This window comes from Leptonotus elevatus, chromosome 2 (assembly GCF_054856555.1).
Source record: "Leptonotus elevatus isolate MCC_2025b chromosome 2, RoL_Lele_1.0, whole genome shotgun sequence".
Taxonomy (NCBI): domain Eukaryota; kingdom Metazoa; phylum Chordata; class Actinopteri; order Syngnathiformes; family Syngnathidae; genus Leptonotus; species Leptonotus elevatus.
In genome coordinates, this window is record NC_141240.1 from 34,377,461 (window position 1) to 34,402,773 (window position 25,313).

At 40.1% G+C, this 25,313-nt stretch overlaps 1 protein-coding gene across 1 annotated transcript; it reads right to left on the reverse strand.

Annotated features, from left to right (window-relative positions):
• Positions 1 to 418: 418 nt before the first annotated feature.
• Positions 419 to 23,947, reverse strand: LOC147179758 (semaphorin-3F-like). Its single transcript, XM_086068097.1, has 19 exons — positions 23,452 to 23,947; positions 18,635 to 18,716; positions 18,421 to 18,557; positions 12,508 to 12,668; positions 11,032 to 11,094; positions 10,834 to 10,953; positions 10,559 to 10,652; positions 10,325 to 10,444; positions 10,083 to 10,216; positions 7,886 to 8,000; positions 7,742 to 7,811; positions 6,772 to 6,916; positions 6,472 to 6,694; positions 5,528 to 5,616; positions 5,000 to 5,041; positions 4,761 to 4,918; positions 4,626 to 4,693; positions 3,347 to 3,474; positions 419 to 3,169 (listed from the first exon to the last, which is right to left on the reverse strand). The coding sequence occupies exons 3-19, from the start codon at positions 18,530 to 18,532 to the stop codon at positions 2,792 to 2,794; spliced, it is 2,220 nt and encodes a 739-aa protein (XP_085924223.1). The 5' UTR covers positions 18,533 to 18,557; positions 18,635 to 18,716; positions 23,452 to 23,947; the 3' UTR covers positions 419 to 2,791.
• Between the last annotated feature and the right edge of the window lie 1,366 nt (positions 23,948 to 25,313).

Sequence of the window (25,313 nt, forward strand, 5' to 3'; positions counted from 1 at the left end):
ATCTGCTGCTCTCCGTCATTCACTTGCATTTACCTATGGTATGCTAGCATCTGATTGGATAGTGTTGTCAGCTGATAGGGGATCAGGAAGTGTTGTCGCTCTGGCTGCGGTGAATGACGAATAAAGTTTTAATTAAGAATGCCTTTTCATTTTATAAACAGTGTCCCATTAAACACCAACAAATCCTCACATGATTAGACTATAGCTACGCTACGTGTATTTCTCGTAAGATTTTTCTCGCAAATCTGCCACTATATACATAAAGTGGCAAATTAGCGAGTTTTTTTCTCGGAATATTGCCCCCCCCCCCCCTCTAAAAAAAATATATATTTACAAGTGGCCCTAAAACGCCGTTGTATAAACCGACATTGTTTTGCACTTAAATTTATTGTATTTGGGACACTTCCTGTTCAATTCGAAGCACTTCCTGGCAAATGTTTTGTTCAAGATTATATAATAGAATAATAAATGGCAAGTAAATAATATAATCCACTTGTCATATAAGCCATTGAAATTTTTAACAAAACACGGAGTTGACATCATTCCACTTTTTATAACAAGACACTGTACATTAAAAAAAACAAAACAAGAAGATTTAACTTACTGCTAACATCTGTGCAAACATCCCAAAATTCCCACCACCACCACTGACAAAGTGCACGACTGGAAGACCACCGTGAAGCTGGTCTTCACCACTCACATACTGGGGGGGGGGGGGGGGGGTCACAACAGGTCAGAGGGGCAACATCCACATGGCTTAGCTTAACACGATATTCATATTTGACACCTTACGGACATCGTTACATGGCAAGGCCCCAAAAGAGCCACAAATGACAAACACAAGCATGCAAACATTGATGAAATGTTTTTTCGTTTCCTCAGACAACAACAGTAATCAACTGGCCGTATATATTATATTCACAATCAATATATTACATTTGTTCTCAATATACTCACAAGTAGCACACGTGGTTTTGCCGCTTGACACCTTCTTGTGGCACTCTGGTTACATGGCAGTCCGATATGTTGAAAACATCCCGTTTTCTCGGCACCACAACCTTTCAGTGTCATGCAGTCAGAATATGAAACGATGGTGCATGTTGTTGACAAAATTTGGGTACTTCAGCTATCAGGTGAAATTTCAGGATGAACCTAAATATAAGGGACTTAAGTTACCCTTCTGAAGCTGTCAATTATTGCCTGTCGTCTTGGTCCAATTTCCTAGTTAAAAAAAACAAACAATTCTGTGACATCACCTTTAAAAAAAAAAATGCCTTCAAATAAAGTAAAACTTGATTATTTCTCAACATGCGTCATTGATCATTTCCTTTTGTTTGCTACTTGAGTTTAGCCATGTAAGTACGCAATGCTAACATAATACTGTTTAAAAAACAAAACAAGAACGTGTTTAAAAAAGAAGGAATAATGTTTTGTTTTACCATAACGTAAAATTCATCCTGTTAAAATTTGGGAGATTTATCAAAAGAGGGACAATATGCAGGATTTAGTCATATAATATAATTAGCAATTACTGGACCTATGATTATATAAAAAAATGTACGTTGATGTGATAAAACTTGTTTTCATATTATTGAAATTAATAGTGTTTTTAAAAATTACTAGTTCACCACTAGATGGTGCTAGATCCTGCACACAATCCATTTAAACCGTGAAATTTACCACATCATGTGAAATACATCCCATTTAACTCATTCACTCCCAGCCATTTTCACTGAAGCAACTCCCTTCGCTCCCGGCTGTTTTACTGGATTTTGCAAGGCCCACATAATATTGTGTTCTATTGCTATAAAAACCTACCAAAAGAAAGATTAGTGTCTTCTTTTCATCAGGAAGGTTTTTTTTTTATCTGTTTCCATTTTGCAGCAATTAGCATTAGAATATAGCTAAGTTTCATCATTATTCACAAATCTGTTTAAAACACTGGGGGAGAAGAGCCCTGGTTGATCTCTTATACTCTGCTGCCACCTGCTGACTGTTTTTGTAATAACTACCATTGCTTTAAGCGTTCTCTTCAGTTCAGAGGCTGCATCAAATATATGCTCTAGCATTAAAAAACATAAAAACACTTAAAATAGGACGTAATTATATGTTTTTGGAAGCGAATGAGTTAAATATGCAACTTTTCACATTAAAACATGAAATTCATCACACTAAAATTTGACGTTCACTCCATCTAAAAATAAAAATTGTCAGGCTAAAAGATGAAATTTATCACGTTAAAACATTAAATTTATCACAATACAATGCGGAATTTATCATGTTTAAAAATCACTTTTTTTCTGGTGTTGTAGCTAAATGCGAAATGAGTTCAACAAATAATATTACATGTAATGAATGTGCAAAAAGTGAATGGCTATATATTGAGGAATGAGTGTAGCGCATTTTAGGTTCATCCTGAAATGAACAGCCCAATACGCAAACATTTTTTGCAAGTGGTGAAAAACTGTTTTACCACGTAAGGTATATATATATATATATATATATATAATTTTTTTTTTTTTCAAATGATATCCTGAACTTGAAATTTGGACAAAGAAGAAGAGTGTGCCAAAGCTACACCGGAAGCATTGGAATGCGCTCATTGGTGGGTGAGGTGTGCTATCCACAAAATGTACCCGCTCGGCAGAAGACAAAAACCACCAAAATGGAACTGGAACGGCTCGACAGCGTCGACGGTCAAACCAATGGAGGAGATGCACAAACATGCATGAACAACACCGATAAAAGTCCAAGCGGGCCAATTAAGTCAGCGAGGCTGGCCTGGCGCTCCCTAACCCAGACCTTGCTCCTGTCCCTCCGCGTGCCGCCGGCTGGTGCGCTTGCGCTGTTGCTGCTTGGGCCCGGACTGCTCCCAGTAGGACTGACAGTACTGGTTGATGAGTCTGATCTCGGGCGGGAAAGGTGTGGAGGAGAGGGACGAGCGAGGGTACGGCGGCGCGTTGCGAGTCTCGGCTTCGTCCTCGTCCTCATCTCGAGCGCTGAGAGCCAAAACGATGTCCCGGTCGAGGATGCGCAGCGCCACGCGGGCCACCGTGTGTTTGAAGTTGTTCTCGGTGGCCAGGCAGTGGTACAGACCCGCGTCCGATCCATTCAGGGACTTGAGGAGGATGCCGTGGTTGGTCTTCAGGACGTCGCCGGCGCGGCTCAACTGAAGATTCAAAACATTTGAAAGAGACAATCTGAGACAGGCGAGGGAAAAAAATGATTGAAGGAATGAAAATCAAAGTGACGAGCGATATGCTTAGAAAACTTCTGCCAGTCAAATGAGTTCATATCAGTAGATGATGAGAAAAAAAAGATTGAGGGTGGGATCAATTTTCCGTACCACTTTCCTTTTGCCGTCCCTCTGGAAGAGCCACTTGACGGTGGCCTGAGGAGAGCGCGGCTGACACTCCAAAAAGGTGCTGCTACCTTTCACGCCAAACTGCACCGTTTCTCGCAGACGTTTCTCCACTGGAAGGACACACAAATGCCATCGCAAAACAATTCAGACTTTCTTTTCTATTGTTCTTATTCAATGAAGCTAACGTGCGTTTTGGGAATGTGGAAGGAAGACCATCCCAAACGTCCTGTGAGTGATTGTGAATGATATCTTCTAACATTAAAAATAAAATAAAAATGCTGATCTTTTGTAAGATTAAACCTTTTAAAAAATATATATATTTAATAAAAAGTAACATTCTAGATGTATTCTTTATTTTTTTCAAATTCTGAAATGATTGATCTTAACCTCCTATTTTTATTCAGTTTTTTCTTTTTTTAAACCAAGAGTCAACCATGCGGTTCAGCACGCACTGATTTATTTATTTATTTATTTATTTTATTTAAATTAAATAAATATTTTAAAATATTTGTGAGTGTGTGTGTGTGTGGGGGGGGGGGGGGGGGGTCGTCTTTTGAACTTTCTCAGTTCTTTTGAGGATCCTCCCCCCACGCACCAGGATCCCCCTCCGCGTTTTCGCTGAAAACATGTATACATTTTTTATTTATTTATCTCTCCCACCACATGCATTTCAATGGTCATCAATTATATGTGTATTTTTGGTATTTGTGGGCCAAATATTATAATTAGAATTAATATAAAAATGCATAATATAAAATAAATAATACAATAAATTTATATAAATATATAAAAACATGAAATAAAGAGGAACATATTGTAATACAATTTTTTTCAATTTCAAACAAAGAAAAAACTACGACAAAAGTGCATAAAAAGTTTTTGGGGGTTTACAAAAAAAAATTCTATTAAAGTGTCTACAGAGCCCCTAAAGTGATGATTTGTTGGAGGAAAAATAAAAGATCCTCATTTGGACAAGTTTCTCATTGTTAGTATGAGAATGTAGTTCATTTCATTTGTGCATGGGAAACCCTACGACTACATTTCCATTTCTAAATGGAAATAAGCGAGACTTCATAATACGGACATTGCTGCTTTACTTGCAAGTGGTCACCGTTATTTTGTGTCTGAGAGACATTTAAAACATGAGCTGCCGCTCGCTTAAGACATTAAGTCTGCTTAAGACTATTAGGACAAGAAAGTTTCTCGTCCTCCTTTCATGTCACATTTGAGCCAATTAGCACTAACGATGAGGGCAGCCAACCTTTGGCGTTGAAGCCTCGGCACAGCCTGAGCGGGTCGCCGTGCTTGACGTCCTGCCTTCTGCTCCTCCTGCGACATACCACAAAACGGCCGTTTAGTGTTGCCGCGGCAATTTGCTCAGCGACGCGCTCGTTACCTTTTGGTGGAAGGAGTGAAGGCCGAGCAGCTCTCCCCGTCCCAGGCGCAGTAAGGGTCCCGGGCCAGGCAGCAGTCGGAGCAGGCCCTGCCATAGACGCCGCATCGGTGCAGCGACACCTGCGTCAAGCCGGCGTCCGACGACACGTAAAGCTGTTGCTGCGAGACGCGACACAAAACATTTGCGAGGTGAGTCGCGGCATGCGTACGCAGATGTGAAGCGCCGGGACGCTTGCTTACTCGTTTGGAGGAGATCTTCATCGTTTTGACAGCAGCTCTGCTCTGTGAAGGACGCAAGTGTTAAGGCTGACATGCGCTCGTTAACAAAAAGGTTCAAGTGGAAGTCAGCCTTAAACATTTCTTGACAATAATATGTTATATGTGACCTTGCTAGTCTAAACATGACATTCTGATTAATATGACATTTGTGGAATATGAGTTCTGCAGCACAATCCAGACATTTTTATCGATTTTAGGGGGCGGCCATTTTGCCACTTGCTGTCGACTGAAGATGACATCACAGTTGCTCAGGGCTCAGACAACGAGCAATCACAGCTCACCTGATTTCTGAAGCTGCGCCGCGATTGGTTGCTACCTGACACGTGAGCAACATTGATGTCATCTTCAAGTGGCAAAATGGCCGCCCCCTGAGATGGATAAAAACGGCTGGATTTTGCTTCATAACTCATATTCCGCTAACGCACTATTATCTAGAATGCCATATTTTGATTTTCTTTGGGTTGACTTCCCCTTTAAGAGGAGACATACCCGGAAAACTTCCACTTCTTCGAGTGTCAGCTCCTCCATGCTGGTGGGGTCCTTGGGCAAAACGATGACTTTCTGAATGGTGCCGCGGTCTGACGAGACAAACGCAAAACAAAGAATTACGACCGTTCTATTTGAAACAACCGCGTAGCTTAGCTTTTAAATCTGCTATCTTAAAGCTAATGCTAAACACACCCTCAGTTCCTTCAAGCAAGGGATTGAACACAAACAGGATCCACAGGTTGATATGAAATTGTAATTATACTAAGTATGTTGTAAAACCAGCCAGCTGTGTCTCACTAACTTAAAACCCTGAAATGTATTTTTCGCATGTGTGATATCATGTGTATTTTGATTTGCTGTAATCTGTGACATCACCACATGGTGCAACAGCGATTCAAATTTAGAATGAGTGAGTAATCAGCCACTCATGAAACTAGTTAGCGAACCCGGCACTCTTGCGGGGCAGGCCTAAAAGGACTGACTGGGTGGCAAATCTTCATAATCGGATTTGTGGAAGTCTTTTCCCCACAGGTATGTAGAAAACGTTTGCTCGGTTAGATTTTAGTGTAATTTAACAAAACACACTAGCTAACCTGTTACCTAACACAACAAATCTATTTTGAATCAAGTTGCCTTTTAAAATGTAAACGACAGCCCACGTTCTTGCTTGAAAGCGATTCTCCTCACATTACATCTTGTCCACTGACACTTTACACATTCAAACTACAGCAGGACAAAAGATTGCTCAAATCATTACTCAAACCATTGACAATGTTTTCTTAATAGCTTCGGTCAAATAGCATTTAACGGCTTGTTAAGTAGTGGAGAATGGTTGGGAAATATGTGTGACGTCATGGTGAAAAAGTCTTTAAATGTCTCATGGCTAGTAGAAAATGTTATTCTCAACATCATCCTGGAATGCACTGTGCTGTAAAAAGTCTCACCTGTGCCCAGAAAAAGCACCTCGTAGCGGGCGTCCACAGCGTCCACTTGATCCACCACCAAGGCCGTGAAGCGGTAGTCCACGCCGGTCCTCACCACCAGGGGGCGGCGGTGCATGGGATAGACGGGCTGGAACATGAGCGGGTGAGCCCGGATGAAATTGACAGCCTCATCAGAGAAGCTCTTGGAGGAGCGGATGCCAGGGGTGAAGGTTCCTCCCGGGCACTGAGCGACAAAGAAGAGGTGCGCGTCAGTCTTTAGCTTTTGTGCTCTTGAGAGGAGCCAAGAGGGCTGAGACGCACCGTTCCCGGTCGCGGGTACGGAATCTTGCCGTTGTACTCGGTCCATTGGTAATTGTGGCCGTGTTTGTGGGCGAAGGGGCCGTTGAAGACGTTGCGGATGTCGGCCATGGAGTAGACGCAGACTGCAGAGCCTTTGAACACGGAACTGGAACACAAACAAACATATATATATTTACTAGGAGTGTCAGGTAATTAAATGTTTTAATCGTAATTAATTGCATGACTTCAATAGTTAACTCACAATTAATCGCAAATTTAATATCTGTTCTAAATGATATAATATGGTAATAAGAAGAAGAAAAAAATTCATAGTCTTGTTAATATAAAAGTGGGAAAAAAATGTTAAACTAATAGAAATATGGCTGCATCTTTTAGTCATTGATGCAGTAATTTCATAATAATTAAAAAAAATGGGGTTCAAATTAAAAAGATGTACTGTAAAAAACGAGTGTGGTATTGTTTTGTGTTGATCATTTTTCTGCCACTAGATGGCATAATTGAATTTGTAAGACGTTGGTGACAGCTCAGGGCATTTTTCTTTTCATATTAAGAGCCAACTAATCTTTAACATGAAGTAACTTTCTAACTAATTCTGCACATTTTTTAAATTGTAAAATACAACTTGACCACAGTCTCCTCAAATATATGGATTATCATTCAATTTTATTACTGCTAAATTTTGACGCGGACATGTGACTGGAGGCGTAAAAAGTAAGGGGTGGTCATTAATATATATATATATATATATATATATATATTTGTATTTATTCTTTCCACTGACCCATCAGCTACATTACCACAAAGACTACATAAAATAAAATAAAAAAAGTCATTTTAAACTTTTACGTGTTGATGACGATGGAAAGAACAAATAACGCACAGATTCTGCTTGAATCAGAAATAAAAAATAGCAAATGAAGTGCAACGACCACTGTTGTAATGTAAAAATCCGAAGGTTGAGGCTGCTCACCCGGCGGTCGTGAAGAGCGCGAACACCGTCGGGTTCCTTTCGTCCTGCGTGGGCTGAATAAATACGTCACCTGCGAGGCCCAATGCGCACAAATCAATAAGGGAGAAGTTGCCGTTAAAATGCAATTAGTGGCGGCCGTCTCACGTAGTTCATCAAATCGCGTCTCCACTCCATCGTCGCCGATCACCGAGCAGATAAGACGAGCTTTGAGGAACGTGGTCCAGCGGTTCACCAGAGATTTCTGTCCCCCTTCGTCATTCTAGGCACGAAGGAAAGGAGCTCGTGGGTCATTGTGTCCAGTTACGCTTTTCAACTTACAAGATCAAGTGCCTCACACATGGTGCCTTGCCCTTGACGCATGAGCGTGGTCACCGAAAACACTCAAATATCTCAAATCATCTTTCCCCATTGAAATGAATTGAAATGCTTCTAATCCGTTCCAGCCCCCCAAAATAACAGCAGCTAATTTTTTAGCCACACATTTTCTTATAGAAAAAAAAAATCTAGGAAAGTACATATTATTAATTAATTAATTTATTTATTTATTTATTAGTAAAATATATGTATTTGTAAAGACAGTCACAAAATATTTAAATAGGAAGCGTTTGTGCATCATGATTTCATGCTTTCATTTTCATTGATGTTGTGCTGCTCCTCTTGGTGTATGCGCATTGGCCACTAGAAGGTAGTATAATAGAGACATGCATCATCTAAAATGGAGGTTGCAACTAAGTTCAGTATGCTACACAGTAATATTAGTAGCAATGTAATACAGTTCAATTTGCGCTATTTATGTCAAGTTTCACGGTAGTTTCAACACATTGACTTGGAGAACCGGTCAATGGGTCCGTAGGAGGTTATTGGTGATATTTTGAAATGAAACTCGGCAGCCAATTAAAGGGCTTCCCAGAGTAGCAGACGAAACAGAAGGGTTGAGGAGATACGTTGAGAGTGTTTAGTCTAAATTGAAGGCCGAATGTTATCCATAAATGCTTTTTTCACGACCGCAACATTGACGCTAGTTTTTTTTTAGCCCGTATGTAGAGCTTTACCCTATGTGCTAGCATTAAACTAGAGGAATTAAATGATTTTTTTTCCCTTCTCCCTCGTCACCCTTCCTCCCCTGTTCGCCTTCGCTGGGGGCGGCTGGGGCAGATGGCGGAGCGGGGTGTGTGGACCGGTGGGGTGCCTGGCGGGCCTGCCGTGCCCCGTCCTGCTGAGATGAGTTGGGGGCGCGGGCCTTGTTGGGGTGGGGGGCGCTCCTGGCTCCAGGGTTTGCTCTCCGGCCGGTGGCCCCTGCGGGGCCCGGGGGTTGTCCCTTGGCGCTGCCGTGGCCTGGGGGGCCCTGAGGTGTTGCGATTGCTCTGTCCTGGCCAGGGTCCATGGCCCCCCTCTCTGGTGGAGATTTTCATGCATGCCAGATCCACCACACCAGCATCTACCGAAACTCAAACACAATCTGCTTCTTCCTCTGGTCGTTGAATCGGTGGAGGCTGGTGTCTGTGGATCTCACTCTGCTTCATCTATCCTTCCTTCCTTTCCTCAGTCTCTCCTTTGGTCTCTTGAGGTCTCCCTAATTTGTTGGAATTTAGATATTTCTGGGGTTGGTGAAAGACTCGGTGGGTAGTAGGTGATGTCTGGTCGGTGCTGGATTTCACTTTCCTTTCTTTTCTTTGATCCTTCCTCGGGTCTCCTGACAACCTCACGACTCTAGCTGGATTCTGAAGTATTTGGTTTAGGTGAACGGTATGGGATTTTTAATAGGTTTTAGGTGAACTAATGAATACACACTCACACGCACGCACACATGCACATACAAAATAAAAATAAAAATAAAAATAAAAATAAAAATAAAAATAAAAATAAAAATAAAAATAAAAATAAAAATAAAAATAAAAATAAAAATAAAAATAAAAATAAAAATAAAAATAAAAATAAAAATAAAAATAAAAATAAAAATTAAAATTAAAATAAAAATAAAAATTAAAATTAAAATAAAAATAAAAATAAAAATAAAAATAAAAATAAAAATAAAAATAAAAATAAGAGCTCTCCAGAAAAAAAGGAAAAAAAGGGAATAAAGTGAGTTATGTACCGGTAGATTTTTTTTTACGTCTATAGCCGTCAATGGCAGTGAATGAGTTAAATGCAGTCTGTAATTCACTAGTTTTTTTTTGTTTAGTGTTTAGTGGCTCAGTAAACTTCAACTGGGAAAGGCAATCAACAGCTTGGCCTGTTTTTTTTTTGTTGTTGAAGAATTGCAAGATATTTTGCTCTCAACTCAAGACAAGCAATAGCTTATATGTCAAGTAAGTGGAAGTAGCACAATATTTGTACTCACCAAACACACTCTCCCCACCCTGGCCAAGACATTGGGGCTCGAGTCTAAGCTCTTCTCACGAAAAAAGAAGTACAACTTGTCGTCGTTGCTCTCTGCACTGTCAGGGATGTGCTGGATCTTAACAAACACCGGTTCTGGAGGACAGAGAAGAAAATTATCAGATAAGCGCGTGCTGAGTAACGAGACAGGAAGCCCAACCTGTAATCGGCAACGTTTACCTCCACACACCCTCCATTACTCACCGTTGAGCCACCTGGAATCGTACTGCTCCGTCCGGATGGCACTTCTCCCGCCCATGGTCCGAAAGAGAGCTGCATCTGTGCTCATGAAGTCAATGTGGACACCTGCATACAGGTTGCCATCTAAAGTGGGAAACATTTAGAAGAGCAAACAATTTAAAAAACAAATAAACAAAAAACATGCTTCGTCTTTTTTTTTTTTTCTTCTAGTTGTTAATCACAAAAAAAACAACTTACGAATAAGAACTGCAACGTTCTCCTCTTTTGGATCATAGGAACATTTTCCCTTCCCAGAGTCCACGTATCCGGGAACCAGTCGGAACAGGTAGTCCTGCGGGGACGGATTTGAGTACGCATAAAAATAGATGGCTTAGAGGGCGCACAGGAAAATCATAAACAAATCAGCGTCCCAGTTTGTACTCGTGAAATATTTAGCAGGACAATGTTTCCAGGTCTGCCTCGCTGAGATCGTATCCCGCAGGCAGGGGGGTGTGGGGTGCGAATGTGTTCACCTCTGCCCTCCAGCCTCTGTTGACGAACGTGCATATGGGTTGGTAAGCGCCCGTTCCGCAGGTGTACAGGTGGGTGCGGTTCCACGGCTCGATCAAGCGCACAAAGTTGGCGCACTCGCCCTGGACAAGGAGGAATTTCGACATGTTCTTTACGCGCTCTGGATTTTGAAAGCAAAGCGTGTCAATACAAGATCACACCTGTCGTCCCTTTCCTGTCATCTGGCATTCCCCTTTCCTCTTGGCAGATGCCGGCCAGTGGATCTGGTTTGAACACATATCAGGAAGTCGGCGTGTATAGAAACATGTCTAATATTGTCATTCATGAGGTAGTGGCGGGAAAAAAACTGAATTCAATATAAAAATGGGATGCAATGTATTGTACTGTATGTCAAATTACAGTCACAATGTTGGGGAAAGTCCTATTATTTTCACAGGGATAGGAATTAAAATCTAAGAGGATTATTTTCAGTTTTAGGAACATCTGATAAATGTGAAAGCTTTAAATGATTCGAGGACAAAGAGAACAAAAAAAAAAGTGTTTTTACCACAACATGTGTTTTCAGTTTTTCCACATTGCTCACTGAATTGTTTTCATTCATTTTGTGGAATTTTGCGTATATTTGACTTAGTTTTTGGGCTTGTGTTATGTAACTGCTATGACCTCATCGTAATTATGTTCATGTGCAAATATAAGTTAGACCACTTTTAACAACTTGAATATTTACGAGGAACAATTTAAGACTGAAGACTGAAATGTAACCATGATTATATGGTGATTTTTGCATGATGGCATTTGGTTTTAATCTTCAACAGTGCAAAGAAGCAAACATTATCCATTTAAGATCTTAAATCAGAAGTGCCTGAAGCGATCACACACTTCACTGATGACGTTACACTGCTTAGTTTACTTGCTTCATTTTGGTCAGTTTAAAGCTGGCGGTATGATTTTACAACATATTAGCCTCCTAATAGAATAGATGCCCAAGTCTTTTTTTCATTTATTGTCAAATTAGCAATATACGAAATAGCGATACGTGCTTGCCAAAAGTTATATATATATTTTTTTCTTTATGTCTATGTAGATTCTGTTGTGTTGTGTTTTTTTTTTCAAAAAACATTTAAATATGCCAAAGGTTCATGCTGTACAGTGGTACCTTGAGAAACGAGTTTAATTAATTCTGTGATACTCATCTCAAATCAACTTTTCTAATTGAAATGAATGGAAATTTGTTTTTTAAATAAGGATATAGCACTCCATAATATTTGTGTTATGAAATGTATATACTGTATAGTAATATCATGAATAAACAGAATGTAAGGAATTTAAAAGTTTGGACTCATGATTTATTTTAAGATGCCTTGTAAAACGGCCACCGGGGGCAGTATAGTGCAATCATGCAGATACAAATCTATCTAAAAACTATCAATTCTATGTGTTAGCCTGGTAGGTGTTTTTTTTTATTTTTTATTAGGTGTTAGCAATATGCTAGCAGACTTTAAGTAAGACTAAATTATGTGGTTGGTTTATATACACAATGTTTAATTGTCTTTTGTTTGTTTTAGTTTGACTGTAGGTGTCTTGGAATACTACTTGGAAAACGAATGCTATAAGCAAAGCTAAACATACAAAAAACAATCACTCAATTGAATCTGTGTGTGTGCGTGCATGCGTACTATTAGCGGCTCTTTGTTGACGTTGTGCATATCCAAAGCCACCAGGTACTCCCTGCTGCCCAGGTACAGGCGGCCCTGGTCCTGATCCATCAGGAGGATTCGGTAGTCGCTGGTGTTGAAGGAGAAACTGAAGGGTCGCGCTGCCCGAGTGTCCATCAGTTCTGCGGGGAGAAAAAAAAGTGTTGCCGTTACTTGCTTCTACTTCTTTATCTACTGTAAAATTAAAACTGCTTATTTGATTTCTCTCTTCTTCTTCTTCTTGGGGTGTGTGTACTGTTCATGAGATGGAAGTTGATGCCACCATTTTGTGTCTGTACAAGTACTAGCTAGCGGTTAGGTGCCAAGTTAGCATGCTATTGTGCGATGTTAGCTTACCGAGCGCTATGATTTATGTAGGTTGAGCTCAAATTGTGTTTTTGTGTCCACCAACTGTGGTAACTCAGAGTATGAATAGGTTAACTATAAAAACTAACATAAGCGCTAATGTTCATTACAGTTGAGGTAGCTTCAACGTGGATTTCCAAATGTTATTTTAATAGTTTTAAGCAAATTTGCTCAATGCAGTCCTAATGCCTCCCAACATGTCTCATGACAGCCTTGGATGAACGCACAGCCCCTGAAAAAACGACCTTCTCACTTGTTCTCCGGGAAATGCATGCAAGATGATTAAATATAACTCAACTTGGAGCGTTTTAAGAAACATATTTGCTTTTAGGATGTGAATAATTCACGTGTCCTGACTGTGTGATTGAGCTAAAGGCGCCACATGCCCACCGGAGGTAGGCGGAGAAAAAAAAGGCGAGTCCCTGAAGCAACGGCGGTCAGCGTGGCAAATTCTTAAGATCAGGATTGTGCTCAGCCGAGCGGAACCTGTTAAGACACGCTGCTGGAAAATGTATTCAGCATTTTTCTTTCTTCTCCTGAAAGCTCTGATTGAACCATTTTCATCTGCCGCGAGAGAAACGCACCCCGCCACACCGTGACATTTGGTTGCACGCTTGCGTTCAACAATTCATTTGAAATGCAATTTGAAAAGGAACACAGACAATCCATGCTACTTTATGTCTCACACTAATATTTACTAATGACTCATGAGAGTTGTTGAGAGTGCTTAAGGGAGAGGGAAATCTGTTTGTGTTTGATCAAATCAGAGTCACCGTTCCAACAGTGAAGCACGGCGGTGGCAGCATCATGAGCAGGGGCCATTTTTCTTCAGCTGGAACTGGGGCCTTCGTCAATGTGGAGGGAATTATGAACAGCGCCAAATAGCAGTCGGTATTACTGTAGCACAAAACCTTCAAGCTTTGGCTAGAAAGCAAAATGCGGAGAAAGAATTTTGCCCCACTTCGGTGGGTGTGACAATCAGCGGTACCATATGTATGCAGCAAATCGGGTCGGGTTGAAGACAGCGGGCTTATGTCTCGACAAATGGTCGCAAATGAGCCTCAGAAGCTGGCTTACGGGGATTGAGCACGACGCGCAATCTTTATTTACATCAAAGTGGCCGCCATCTTCCTTTGCAGGGGTCAACATTAAACAGGATGTAGGCAAGGTGCGACCAAAATAGGCCGTGCAATCGGATCTCCGGGATGCCGTCTTTGAGGTAAACACAGGATGAACGGCGTGGATTCATTCAAAGGCCTGAATGTGGGAACGCCACACCCCTATACACGTCGCCCGAAATAGCCAACAACGTCCTGTCATCATCGGATAAACATCCAGAGAAGCCCCGACAACATTCTGACACTGATAGGGAAACACTGGGAAGGGCACCCGATTCAAGTATGACGCTACAACTGGGTCACGCCGAGCTCTCGGGTTACAACAGACGGCCGCTAATGATGCGTTCGGACACGGCTCCCCGTCTTCCATTACACGGCGCATTTTGCTCTCCAGCAACGCCGACTCATTCCACCCCGCACGCCTCCCATTCAACAGACACAAGTGAGGGAACAATACGAGATCTCGGGCCCTCAGGCCCTCGGGTGTCACTGGGGCCGGCTCAAAGAAGTCACATGGGCCCCCGTCGGCACCGCCGCCTCCTCCGCGGGCGCCGCCGGGAACAAAGAGGCTCGCTGTGGCAAACAATGAACAATAAATCCTTGGAGTCGCAGAAAACATTTGGACTAAATCCAACTTTTGGCCTTTTTTGTTTGGTATTAGGGGGAAGGGTCAGTGCGGTTTGGGAGTGCGGCTACCAAAGCGCCAAGCTAATAAGTGAACACCTCTCAGCTGTCGTGGACGTTAGGCGGGGGCGGACTTCGCATCAGGCAACTGCCTGCGGGGCACACAAACATCTCTTAAGAACCGATGACTGAAGTTTTCTTCCATTTGAAGGATTTTCAATTGTTTGAGTCTCTTGAAAACATGAAAATGCTTAAAGACGGTGTAAAGTGAATTCAAAGACTGGTTTCTAAATATTAGCACGCAGACACTTGCACCCAAAAGTCGTATATTCGCTACTCGTTTACTGTTAAATCAGCGAATCCCAGAGGGCCATGTTGCAACAAGTGTTTTCAACATGATGAAACTTTGCTATATTCTAATGCTAATTGCTGCAAAACAGAAACAGATAGAAATATATTTTTTTCCTGATGAAAGAAGATACTTTAATCTTTCTTTTGTTTTTATAGCAATAGAACACAATATTCTGTGGGCCTTGCAAAATCAGTCAAAATCCAGTAAAACAGCCGGGAGCGAAGGGGGTTGCTTCAGTGAAAATGACTGGGAGTGAATGAGTTAAAAGTTTGATTTAATGCTCATTAGCAAGCTAAACATTCCTACGTAAACACTTCCGGGTGTCGGGTCTCAAAGAGTGCGCAACACAGAATCTATTTGCCATTTTTTCCCCACAAGATTTTACTAATATATATATTTTTGGGGGCAAGTGGGTCAACCAGTTTTTTTTGTGGAAAACGCTTCTTGGCAGTATATTTATTCCCCGATTATTCAAGATTTGAGAGAGGTTAAAAATGTTCTCTTTTTCTCTATGCAATTATAATGGCCTCAATTTTTTGTCGATTTTCGCTATTCGTGGGACGACCCGGTCCCTTAACCTTGCTCTGCAAGATGAATTATCACAGTATTAGTGAGTTCACAAACTGCGGAGAATACATCTTGTGCCGAGCCCTTTGATTTCCACCGATCCGAACCACTGGTTTCCATCCGTGGCCGTGATTGATCAAAACAAACGTGCAAGATGCCCCATCGTCCAATCAGCTCGAAGTATTGCACAGAATGCCCCGCCTTTTCCGAGCAAATCACCGTAGAGCAGTTCCAGATTGATATTGTGGAGAACTCCCTTGAGTGGAACACAATATCAATGTGCCAAGTGCCAGGTTCCCGGACCCTGCCCCTCACGAAAAGCGTGGGGGTCCACTGTACATAAACGTGGAGATCCCCATAACTTGCTTTGCCTTGGGCCCTTAAATAACAAAATTGGCGCAAACGTGTTCAAGAGCCCACTTAAGGATTTGCCAAGTTGGACTGAAAACACACCGGCAAGCACATGTAAGCCGTTTACCAACAAGGCATTAGCCTTGAAGGTCAAACAAAAGACTCAACGCGTTGCAGACACGCGTTTTCCTTCTTATCAAAGAAGCTCAACTCAAAACAAGCCCCCAGCTGCCAATTGTCAAACTCGTCTGACGAGCGAAGTTACAGAACAAGACAGAAGCAACTTCATTGCTGAAGAATGTCCTAAATCTCATTCCTGTCATTCTTATTTACGGTTACCAGGTGACGCGACGTGTGCGAGTGTGTCCGACAAAAGTGAAAACATGTTAGCGTAATGACAAAAAATGTTTTGATCCCAGCCGTGTTCACATTGGAACAGTCGAGCGCCACAAGGGTGTTCTCATCAGTAATCACGATGATGGCACACCGGCTTGCATCAAGCGGAATTGCGTCTCTCCCTGTTGCCATGGCAACACCTTATCACCTTCTCTTGCCGTCAGTAATGTTGGTGCACCAGCCAGGAGACACCTCCTGTCAAGTTTGCATTATTGCTGAGAAGCGCAGAGTGACTCACTTAACACCAAGGTCAGGCTTGAAACATTAATCACGTATTGAAACCAAATTTCAAAAAAGCCTAAGCAACTGACTTGAAACCCTAATCTAAAAACCTAACTGGCTGGACACCCTCATTTAAAACCATGCTTGGAAACCCAATTCATGAAACCCAATTTTAAAAACCTAACCTTTGCTTAAAAGCCCAATTTTCAAAACACGAATCAACTCAAAAGCCTAACACTTGTTTTGAAACCCTAAATTGAAAACCTAATTATGTCTTGAAACACTTTGACTGGCTTGAAACCCTAATTTGAAACCCCAATTCGGGCTTGAAACCATAATTTCAGACTTTAACCTTGGGTCAAAACCCTTATTTGACGACCTAAAGGAAAAACCTTAATCCTTATTTGAAACCCTAATCATGTATTGTAACCATAATTTGAAACCCTGCAACCGGCTTCAAACTTTTTATTAACACCCTAATGTTTGAAACACTAGGCATGTCTCAAAACCACAACCCTTGTTTGAAACCCTAATTTTAACTTGCACTCACAAAAAAAAGTATAGAGAAGTATAAATTCAAACATATATTATTTGAACTCAAATTTAATATTTTAAATTACATAAAAAAAACATTAATTTTTTTTTTTTTTAATTAAATAATTTATTTAAAACCATAAGATGATTTTGTGGTTTGAGGTGTGTTGAGTCGATTTGTCACAATAATTGGGTGTGAAATGGAAGCTGAAATATTAAAGTGATACTTGACTCATTGAGCCATTTTCAGCAGTAAAATATTAATATTTTGTCCAGAATTTATTTAATAACGTCATAAATTTTTAGGCACAATTAATACCTTTAAAACCTTTTTTTTTTGCACTTGCTGTCGACTGAAGATGACATCACCTGTGCTGAGGAAGTAGGTAACGATCAATCATGGCTCAGTTTGCTGACCAAATCCAGAAAACAGGTGAGCCATGATTGGTCGTTACACAGGTGATGTCATCTTCAGTCGACAGCAAGTGGAAACAATTTTTTTTAAAGGTATTAATTGTACATGAAAAATAATGTTAGTTATCAAATTAATTCTGAACAAAATATGAACTTTTTACTGCTGAAAATGTCTCAATGAGTCAAGTATCCCTTTAAACGTGTTCAATATTTCCAACCAAAAATCTTCACACCGACGTCTCTTCGAGTCATGACTTAAATGCGATTGTGAATTGTGACATGAAACGGAACGTAGCCGATCAAGATTAATGAGAAGCAAGAAATTGACTGTGAATAAAAGTTATTATATTTGTCATTGCCGTGTTCCAATGCTCGCGCCTGATTTGGTCCTTTTTAGAATCACTCGGTTAATGCATATTCGTTTTTGTGAGATCACGCAAGAATTCTGCTGGGGAGGACTTGTTTCAAAATGGATGGTGGGACAGAATCATAATGTGTGGGATTCTGTGTCGAGATAATGGGAGCAGACCACACACACAATACGACCAAAACAAATGCCAGATTATTATTTTTTTTATCTTCATGTGTGGGCTCTGTCACGGATAAGCACAATCTTTTCAGATTTGAAGAATCCTTGTGTGCGTAGCGGGCCCAAGTGCAGGTATCCGATATTCTGTCATCACGCCGGACGTCAGACGATGAGTGTATGTGAAGTGCGCGTGAGTTTCAGGGTGTGTACTGGCTCCGTTTTCACCGAGTAGAAAAACACACGTAATATCCACCTTTTGTTTCCACTCTTGCAGCCTTTCGACATGTGGCAGGAAACGCGCTCTTTATATACTGTACGCATGAAGAGGAAGTCAAGCCTGACGCGCGCGCAGGTCCGTGCAAGTGCATTAAAAAAAAGAAAAAAAAAAAAGAAAAGAAAGAGGGACGAGCGTTCCGGCTCACCTTTGAAGGAGAGGCGAACCCGCGGCGCCGACTGCTGCAGACTCAGGCCTCTGTAAACACACAAGGCCACCAGGAGGAGTTGGGCTCCAGATGTTGTCATGGTAACAGGCATACAGGTAGCCCACACAGATCTAAATCTGGACGGAAAAAAAAGAAAGACTGATTATTATAGCGAGCCCCAAGAGGAATAAGAGACAGAAAAAGACGCACGCACTCTCTTTGAAGCCTCTGATCACAAGTTTGGCCTGCAGCCGTCCAATAAGGCGAGACGTGTGACGCAGTCCAAATCTTCACACCTGTGTTGGAAAAGATGACAGGCTCATTATTTATTTAAAGAGTACATGTAGAGAGGTGTGTGTCAAGACTGCATAATCATTTCTACAAGCTTCAGATTGGTGGAAAATGAGAATTCTACAGTGTACGGTGATGCCTTGAGATACGGGCTGACTATACGCACAACACTCACATCTTCAAATCTTTTTTCTCCATTGAATGGAAATGCCATTCATCTGGTTCAGTATCCTCGTCCGACTGACCCCCCGCCCCCCCAAAAAAATTTTGTAAAATGTTCTTTAATCAGGAAGATAGCACGCCATAATATTGTACATCATTAAAACAAAGTAATAACTAGAGCTGCAACAAATATTTTTTTAATAGAATAATCTTTCTATAATTTGTTTGATTAAAAAAGCTTCAATTGGATTAAAAACATGTTTTGTTTCATCCCTTTATTTTAAAAAACAACAACATATTACTTCAAACTGTCACAAAAAAATCATTCAATCACTAAAAAATAAATTATCAAAATAGGTGCTGATAAATTTGATAATCAATTAGTTGTCAATTAATTGTTGCACCTCTAGTCATAACAATTAAATGTATTGCAACTAATTAGTTTGCGCGTCATGATTTAATGCTTCAATTCATTGTGCCGCTCTTAAGGTGATCGATCGTACCTTGGCCACTGGGGGCAGTATAATACAGTCATGCACACACCAACGAAGAAGCGTCACAACAAAGAGTATAAAGAATATTATGCCTGTGAGTATTTAATTGTTTTTTTTTAATAAAACTTGTAACTCAAAACACTTGTACCTCAAATCAGCTTTCCACATTGAAATTAATGCAAATGCTGTTCATCTATTCCAGACAATCAAAAAAATAATAATAATCTGGAGTGTGTTTAAAATAACACTATAAATAGTATAAAATAATATATGCACATAATGTATACAAATTGTATTGTAAAAACATACAGTGATAATTTCATAATTAACCCTATTCCTGCTATTAGGGGGAAAAAACTACATCACAGGTTTTGTGTAGTTTACATTGGATCTGTTTGTCTATATTGGTGTTTGCTGCTGGTGAAGAGGCATTTTGCACCAAGTTCCCCACTTAAACAGAATGTAAAGAATTAAACCCTTCATACATAACGATTGGCTTAAATTCCCATTAATATTGTGCCGCTCCTGGTGTGTCTGCCTTGGCCACCGGGGGCACTATAATAGAGACATACATATTATGTAAAAACAAGGGTCGCAACTAAACTCTGTAAGATGCAGTAATAGAAGTCATTTTTTGCAGAGGATAAAGAAAATATGCTATAATGTTGTTATACGTGTGTTGTTCCACTGTTATGATGCTAAGTGTTAGCCCGCCAATGGCATTATCCATTATGTGTTAGCATTACGCTAGCATTTTGTAGGTAAAGTTGTTGTAAAATACACAAAACGTCATTTTCTTTCTTTCGTGTTTCCTTTGCTAACTACTAAACTAAAACCAGATGGTAATGAGCTCGTCCCTTTTCCCCCGCCGCAGTTGCGAGCCGACGCGACGTACACGCGACACCTCAAACGCGGGGAGCCTCCGCACCGACTATTTCTGACACTTTCGGGGTGTTGAAACCAAGACCTTAACTCAAGCATTCATTATGCAGCTGCACTTTGCCGGAGAGTTTTCCATCTAAATTATGAATACTAAAAGCCGAGTCCATTAAATTGTCTCCCTGTTTGCCGGGCCGATAAGCCATCCCGCGGGCATCTCTCGCTCTTGTGACGTCTGTGGGGCTGAGGCCCGTTGAGGCAGGGCTTTTAGCAAAACGCTTGACGACAATTACAATCTTACAAATAAAATTAAAACCACCCGTCCCACTATCTACGGACAGAGGTACCAAGCCCGCACCATGCCCTGATGCAAACAGTAAAAATCCGTGAGTAATTGATAATATTAACTCATTCACTGCCATTGACGGCTATAGACGTCAAAAATTCATTCGAACTATTTCTATTAGTTTAACATTTTTTCCCGCTTTTGTTAACAAGAGTATGAAAACCTAGAAAAAAAAATATTGCACATTTAGAACAGATATCAAATTTATTATTAATCGTGAGTTAACTAGTGAAATCATGCGATTAGTTACAATGAAAAAATTTAATCACCTGACGCCCCTAATTTTTTATAATCTTTTCTTCTTTAAAAAAAAAAAAGATTTAAAAAAGAACAAAATGTAAAAAATTTGCATGACTTCACGAGTTAACTCACGATTTTATATCTGTTCTAAATATACAATAAATAAAAAAGTCTAGGTTTTTATACTTATACTTGTTAACAAAAGTGGAAGAAAATGTTAAACTAATAGAAATAGTTAAAATGAATTTTTCACGTCTATAGCTGTCAATGGCAGTGAATGAGTTCATATTTTAAACTATAGCACGCAGTATGATCTCAAGAGACTTGAATATCATTTCAAACTTATCTTACAATGACAGGTGATTTGATTTTTTTTTTTTTAAAGCACTGTAATTGGACTTAAAATAGGTGTCATCGTATCATCAAATGTAAAAAATAACATCTACTACTTTCCTATTTTTTTTTGTTCAATGATGAGCAACACTGGACCATTTTTTCATTTTTTGCAAGTGAAAGATACCATTTGTGTTTGGAATTTAAGAGTTATGTTGTCGGTCTTTCATAAAATAAAACAAAAAGTTTAATTTTACTTTAACATTCCAAAACTCATCAACAATTAACTTTCACCATTGAAATGATTGGAAATGCTATTCATCTGTTCCAACCTCCCCACAAACTCACAGTGAGTGACATGTAGATGAGTTTTTGCGAATTAATCAATTAATTGACATCAACTACTTTGATTATCGATGTATTTTTTTTAGAGTTATTGTTTAACTTAAAATTGTCGAAATCCTCCAATTTCAGCCTCTCAACAGTAAATATTCTCTGATTTCTGTCTTCCACCATGAACGCAGACAGATGACACTAGTCAACACATTTTGGTGCCAAGAATGTTTCAAAGGTTTTTAAGGTATTTTGGTGTCGCTAAATCCGAAAACGAAATGTTTCTTCCCCCAAATTGACTCTCGTTTTTTTAGATATTCCATGTTCGTTTTAAAAACTTAAATTACACAAATCTTGACAATGATATTCCATATCTGCTGCAACTTTGATGAGGCAGCGTCTGTCTTTTCCCAAGTATGTCCATACAGTATTCTTTCCTTTTTGATGTGATATCATGAAAGACGGCAATCATTAGAGCCTTCTATTTGCAAATCAGGTTTCAAAAATCAAGCAAAAATGTATGCATGTGCAATTTCTGCATTCTCATTTTCAAATAAATGTTTTTGAATAAAGAGGTGGAAATTATTATTTCTTTGTTCCAATTCATAAAAATAAAAATAAAATTAACAGAAAAAAAAAACAACGGTACTAATTTCTAAGTCACCAAAACTTTTTGGCCAATTAGTGCATTTTCAATTTTGGGTCGAAAACCTTTATCACCGAAACAAACCAGCAGAAGCATGTTGTGATAATGCAAAAATAATAACAATAACAACAACAAGAAATATGCGACCAGTGTATGCTGGACTCGATCAAGTGACATGAATTAGGGTTAGCTTCATGCCGCTAGCCTCAGCTATCACAATCACCGCTAGCATTGATAGACGGTTAGCGGGACCACAGCGAGGAACACTAACAATGCAAAGTGAGATTCTTTTTGTCCAAAATTATAGGCCAAAACACTTTCAGGCATCGTGAAATGTAGCTATTGTTGATCCTTCAAAAATATTTCTTAACATGAAAATGGTCAGTGGCAATAAAAAGTTTGGTGATTGCTTCTTTTATTTAAAAAAAAAAAGTTCACTTCCCATTTGGTTGACAACGATGATCAAAATAATTGTTGATTAATTTAATAATTGATTAGTTGTCTATGAATCGATTAATTGTGACACTAGCTTGCTGTAATGAGTTGGGGCTGGTACCTTTGGTCAGGGTTCACCTTGTGACTTGACTAGTGGCTTGATCGCCTTAATCATCATGACCGAATGTTCTGAACTCCTATGTCGCACGGAGCCCAATGAGACATAAAAAAAACGCAGTACTGGACTTGTCACTTAAATATATAATCACCACTTCAAAAGGGCCTCCGGGAAATACAAACTATAAATAAAAATCTGTCACGACATATCGTAAGTCTACATTTCGTCAAAAAAAAAAAAATGCGTTTTAACGCACAAACTCATATTTTGTTTTTAGAACACCTAAAAAAAATTATCAAGTGAGTCGCTATGGGGGCTTCCATCGTGGTGTGTGTCAGTATTTGCTGTGGTTTTGACAGCTGGGTGTTAACTACAGGACAGATCGGGGCCACATCTTGTAATAATAAACCATAGTGAGGTTTGGAGTGCCATCAAATAATTAGAGGACGAGTTGTGACCGCACTTGGGTGCAACCTACCTGTCAAATCAAACAGTCCACAAATAGGAAAGCGATCGAGCAAAAATGTGCAGTCACACACACACACACACACACACACACACACACACACACACACACACACACACACACACACACACACACACACACACACACACACACACACACACACACACACACACACACACACACACACACACACACACACACACACACACACACACACACACACACACACACACGAAGTAACCACACGCCGGTTAAAAGTTAACCCCCTCAAAAAAAAAAAAGTCCTACCTTTGATGTCCACGATCCCAAAAGTTGTCACTGCCACATTCCCCCACGCGTCGCTCCAAGGAGAAGAGAAAAAAATAATCCGATTTTTAAACAAAATTATTATTCTTGGGGTAGAAAAAAGTGATCAAGCAGTCGCTATTAAGCCGACTTTTGGTCCACGTTACACGAATAAAATCCTTTGAGTCAAACTTTAGGAAGCCATCCGCGTGGATGATGTGACTCCGCGTCACGCCTGTGGTCGAGAAAGACTTGTGCGAGTACAAATGGAGCCACCAGGTGCAGGTGTTGGGATCGAAAGTGTGTGCAGGTCCCGCTGTCCTCTCCCTTCTGTTGTGCTTCCTCCCAGCCTGCCAGCCTCAGTCTCAGCCTCAGCCTTCCCTTTCGTGGTGGACCCAACCTCCCGGTGCAGCATATGGGTCGGATTAACCCCGTGCGTCCCTGCGGCTGCTGCTGTACTTGAACGCACCAGTAGCCATGCCTCTTCCTCCTCCTCCTCCTCCTCCTCCTCCTGCTGCAAAAACAAAATGTCACCTCAACACTTGTCTATTACAAAAGTTAATAATTTAGAGCGGCTGCTGTTTTATATTCATGCGTGGCTGTTCTCTTATTGGTCACCATTACTTTGCAAGCCAGGTCAGGCAACAACAAAAAAAAAAGGGGGGAAAAAGAATTCCCAGGATTCCATAGTGGCTGGTTCCTGCGTGCATGACAACGGTGACAAAAGGAGGCGGCTGGGTGGGGTGAAGGCTGGATGGCCATCCTGGTTAAAAGCTAGAAGCTGATTGAAAAGCAGGCATCGTTCATTCTCAAACTTTAGGAGCAAGTGTTTGTCAAAAACAGAAAGTTAGCCACAGAAATCTTGACACACAGTTTGAATAGTAACACTGCACGAAATCTCATCATGTAGATATATTTAGCCGGCCTATAAATAGTTATGGGTCTACTGTAAAGAGACATAATATAACCAGTAGCATGTCAATGGCGTTTTGCATTGTTTATTAGCATTAAGCTAACCCGACCATTTTAAGGCAAAGCTATGTGGTTAGTTGCAATATAAAACGTTTAAATGTCTGTTTTTATGTTTTGCTTGTTTGTAAACTTCAAACGGGAGTGGCATTAAACAATTTGAAGTTTCTTTTAAATGTTTGCCGAACTGTTCCTTATTGTGAAGTGAGTTCAATTGAGTTCACAGCTATACAAATTACAAATATACAAATCTAACATGAAGTTATTGAACATCATTTAGAAAAAAATGAAACAATCAGAAAGTTAAAGAAATACAAGTAAGACACCAGAGTCTCAAGCTGTTAAAACAGTATGAATGGATTGTGAGGCAGGTTTCAACTCATTCACTGCCATTGAACGGCTATAGATGTCAAAAATGAATTTGAACTATTGGTTTCAAAAAAATTTCCCACTTTTGTTAACAAGAGTATGAAAACCTAGAAAAAAAATATTGTACATTTAGAACAGATATGAAACGTGATTAATCTTGAGTTAACTAGTGAAGTCATGTGATAAATTACAATTACAAATTGTAATCGCCTAATGCCCCTAATAAAAAAAAAAGAACAGATTATAAAATATCAGGGCCGTCAGACGATTACATTTTTAAAATTGTAATTAATCGATTAATCACAAATTTTATATCTGTTATAAATGCACAATAAAAAAATTCTAGGTTTTCATACTCTTGTTAACAAAAGTGGTGGGGGGGGGGGGGTGAAACTAACATAGTTCAAATTAATTTTTGACGTCTATAGCCGTCAATGACAGTGAATGAGTTAAAAATGGGTAGTGAGGGTGTTTGACTGGGAGGTCGTTCCACACTTTAGGACCAGCAACGAAAACAGCTTAATTTA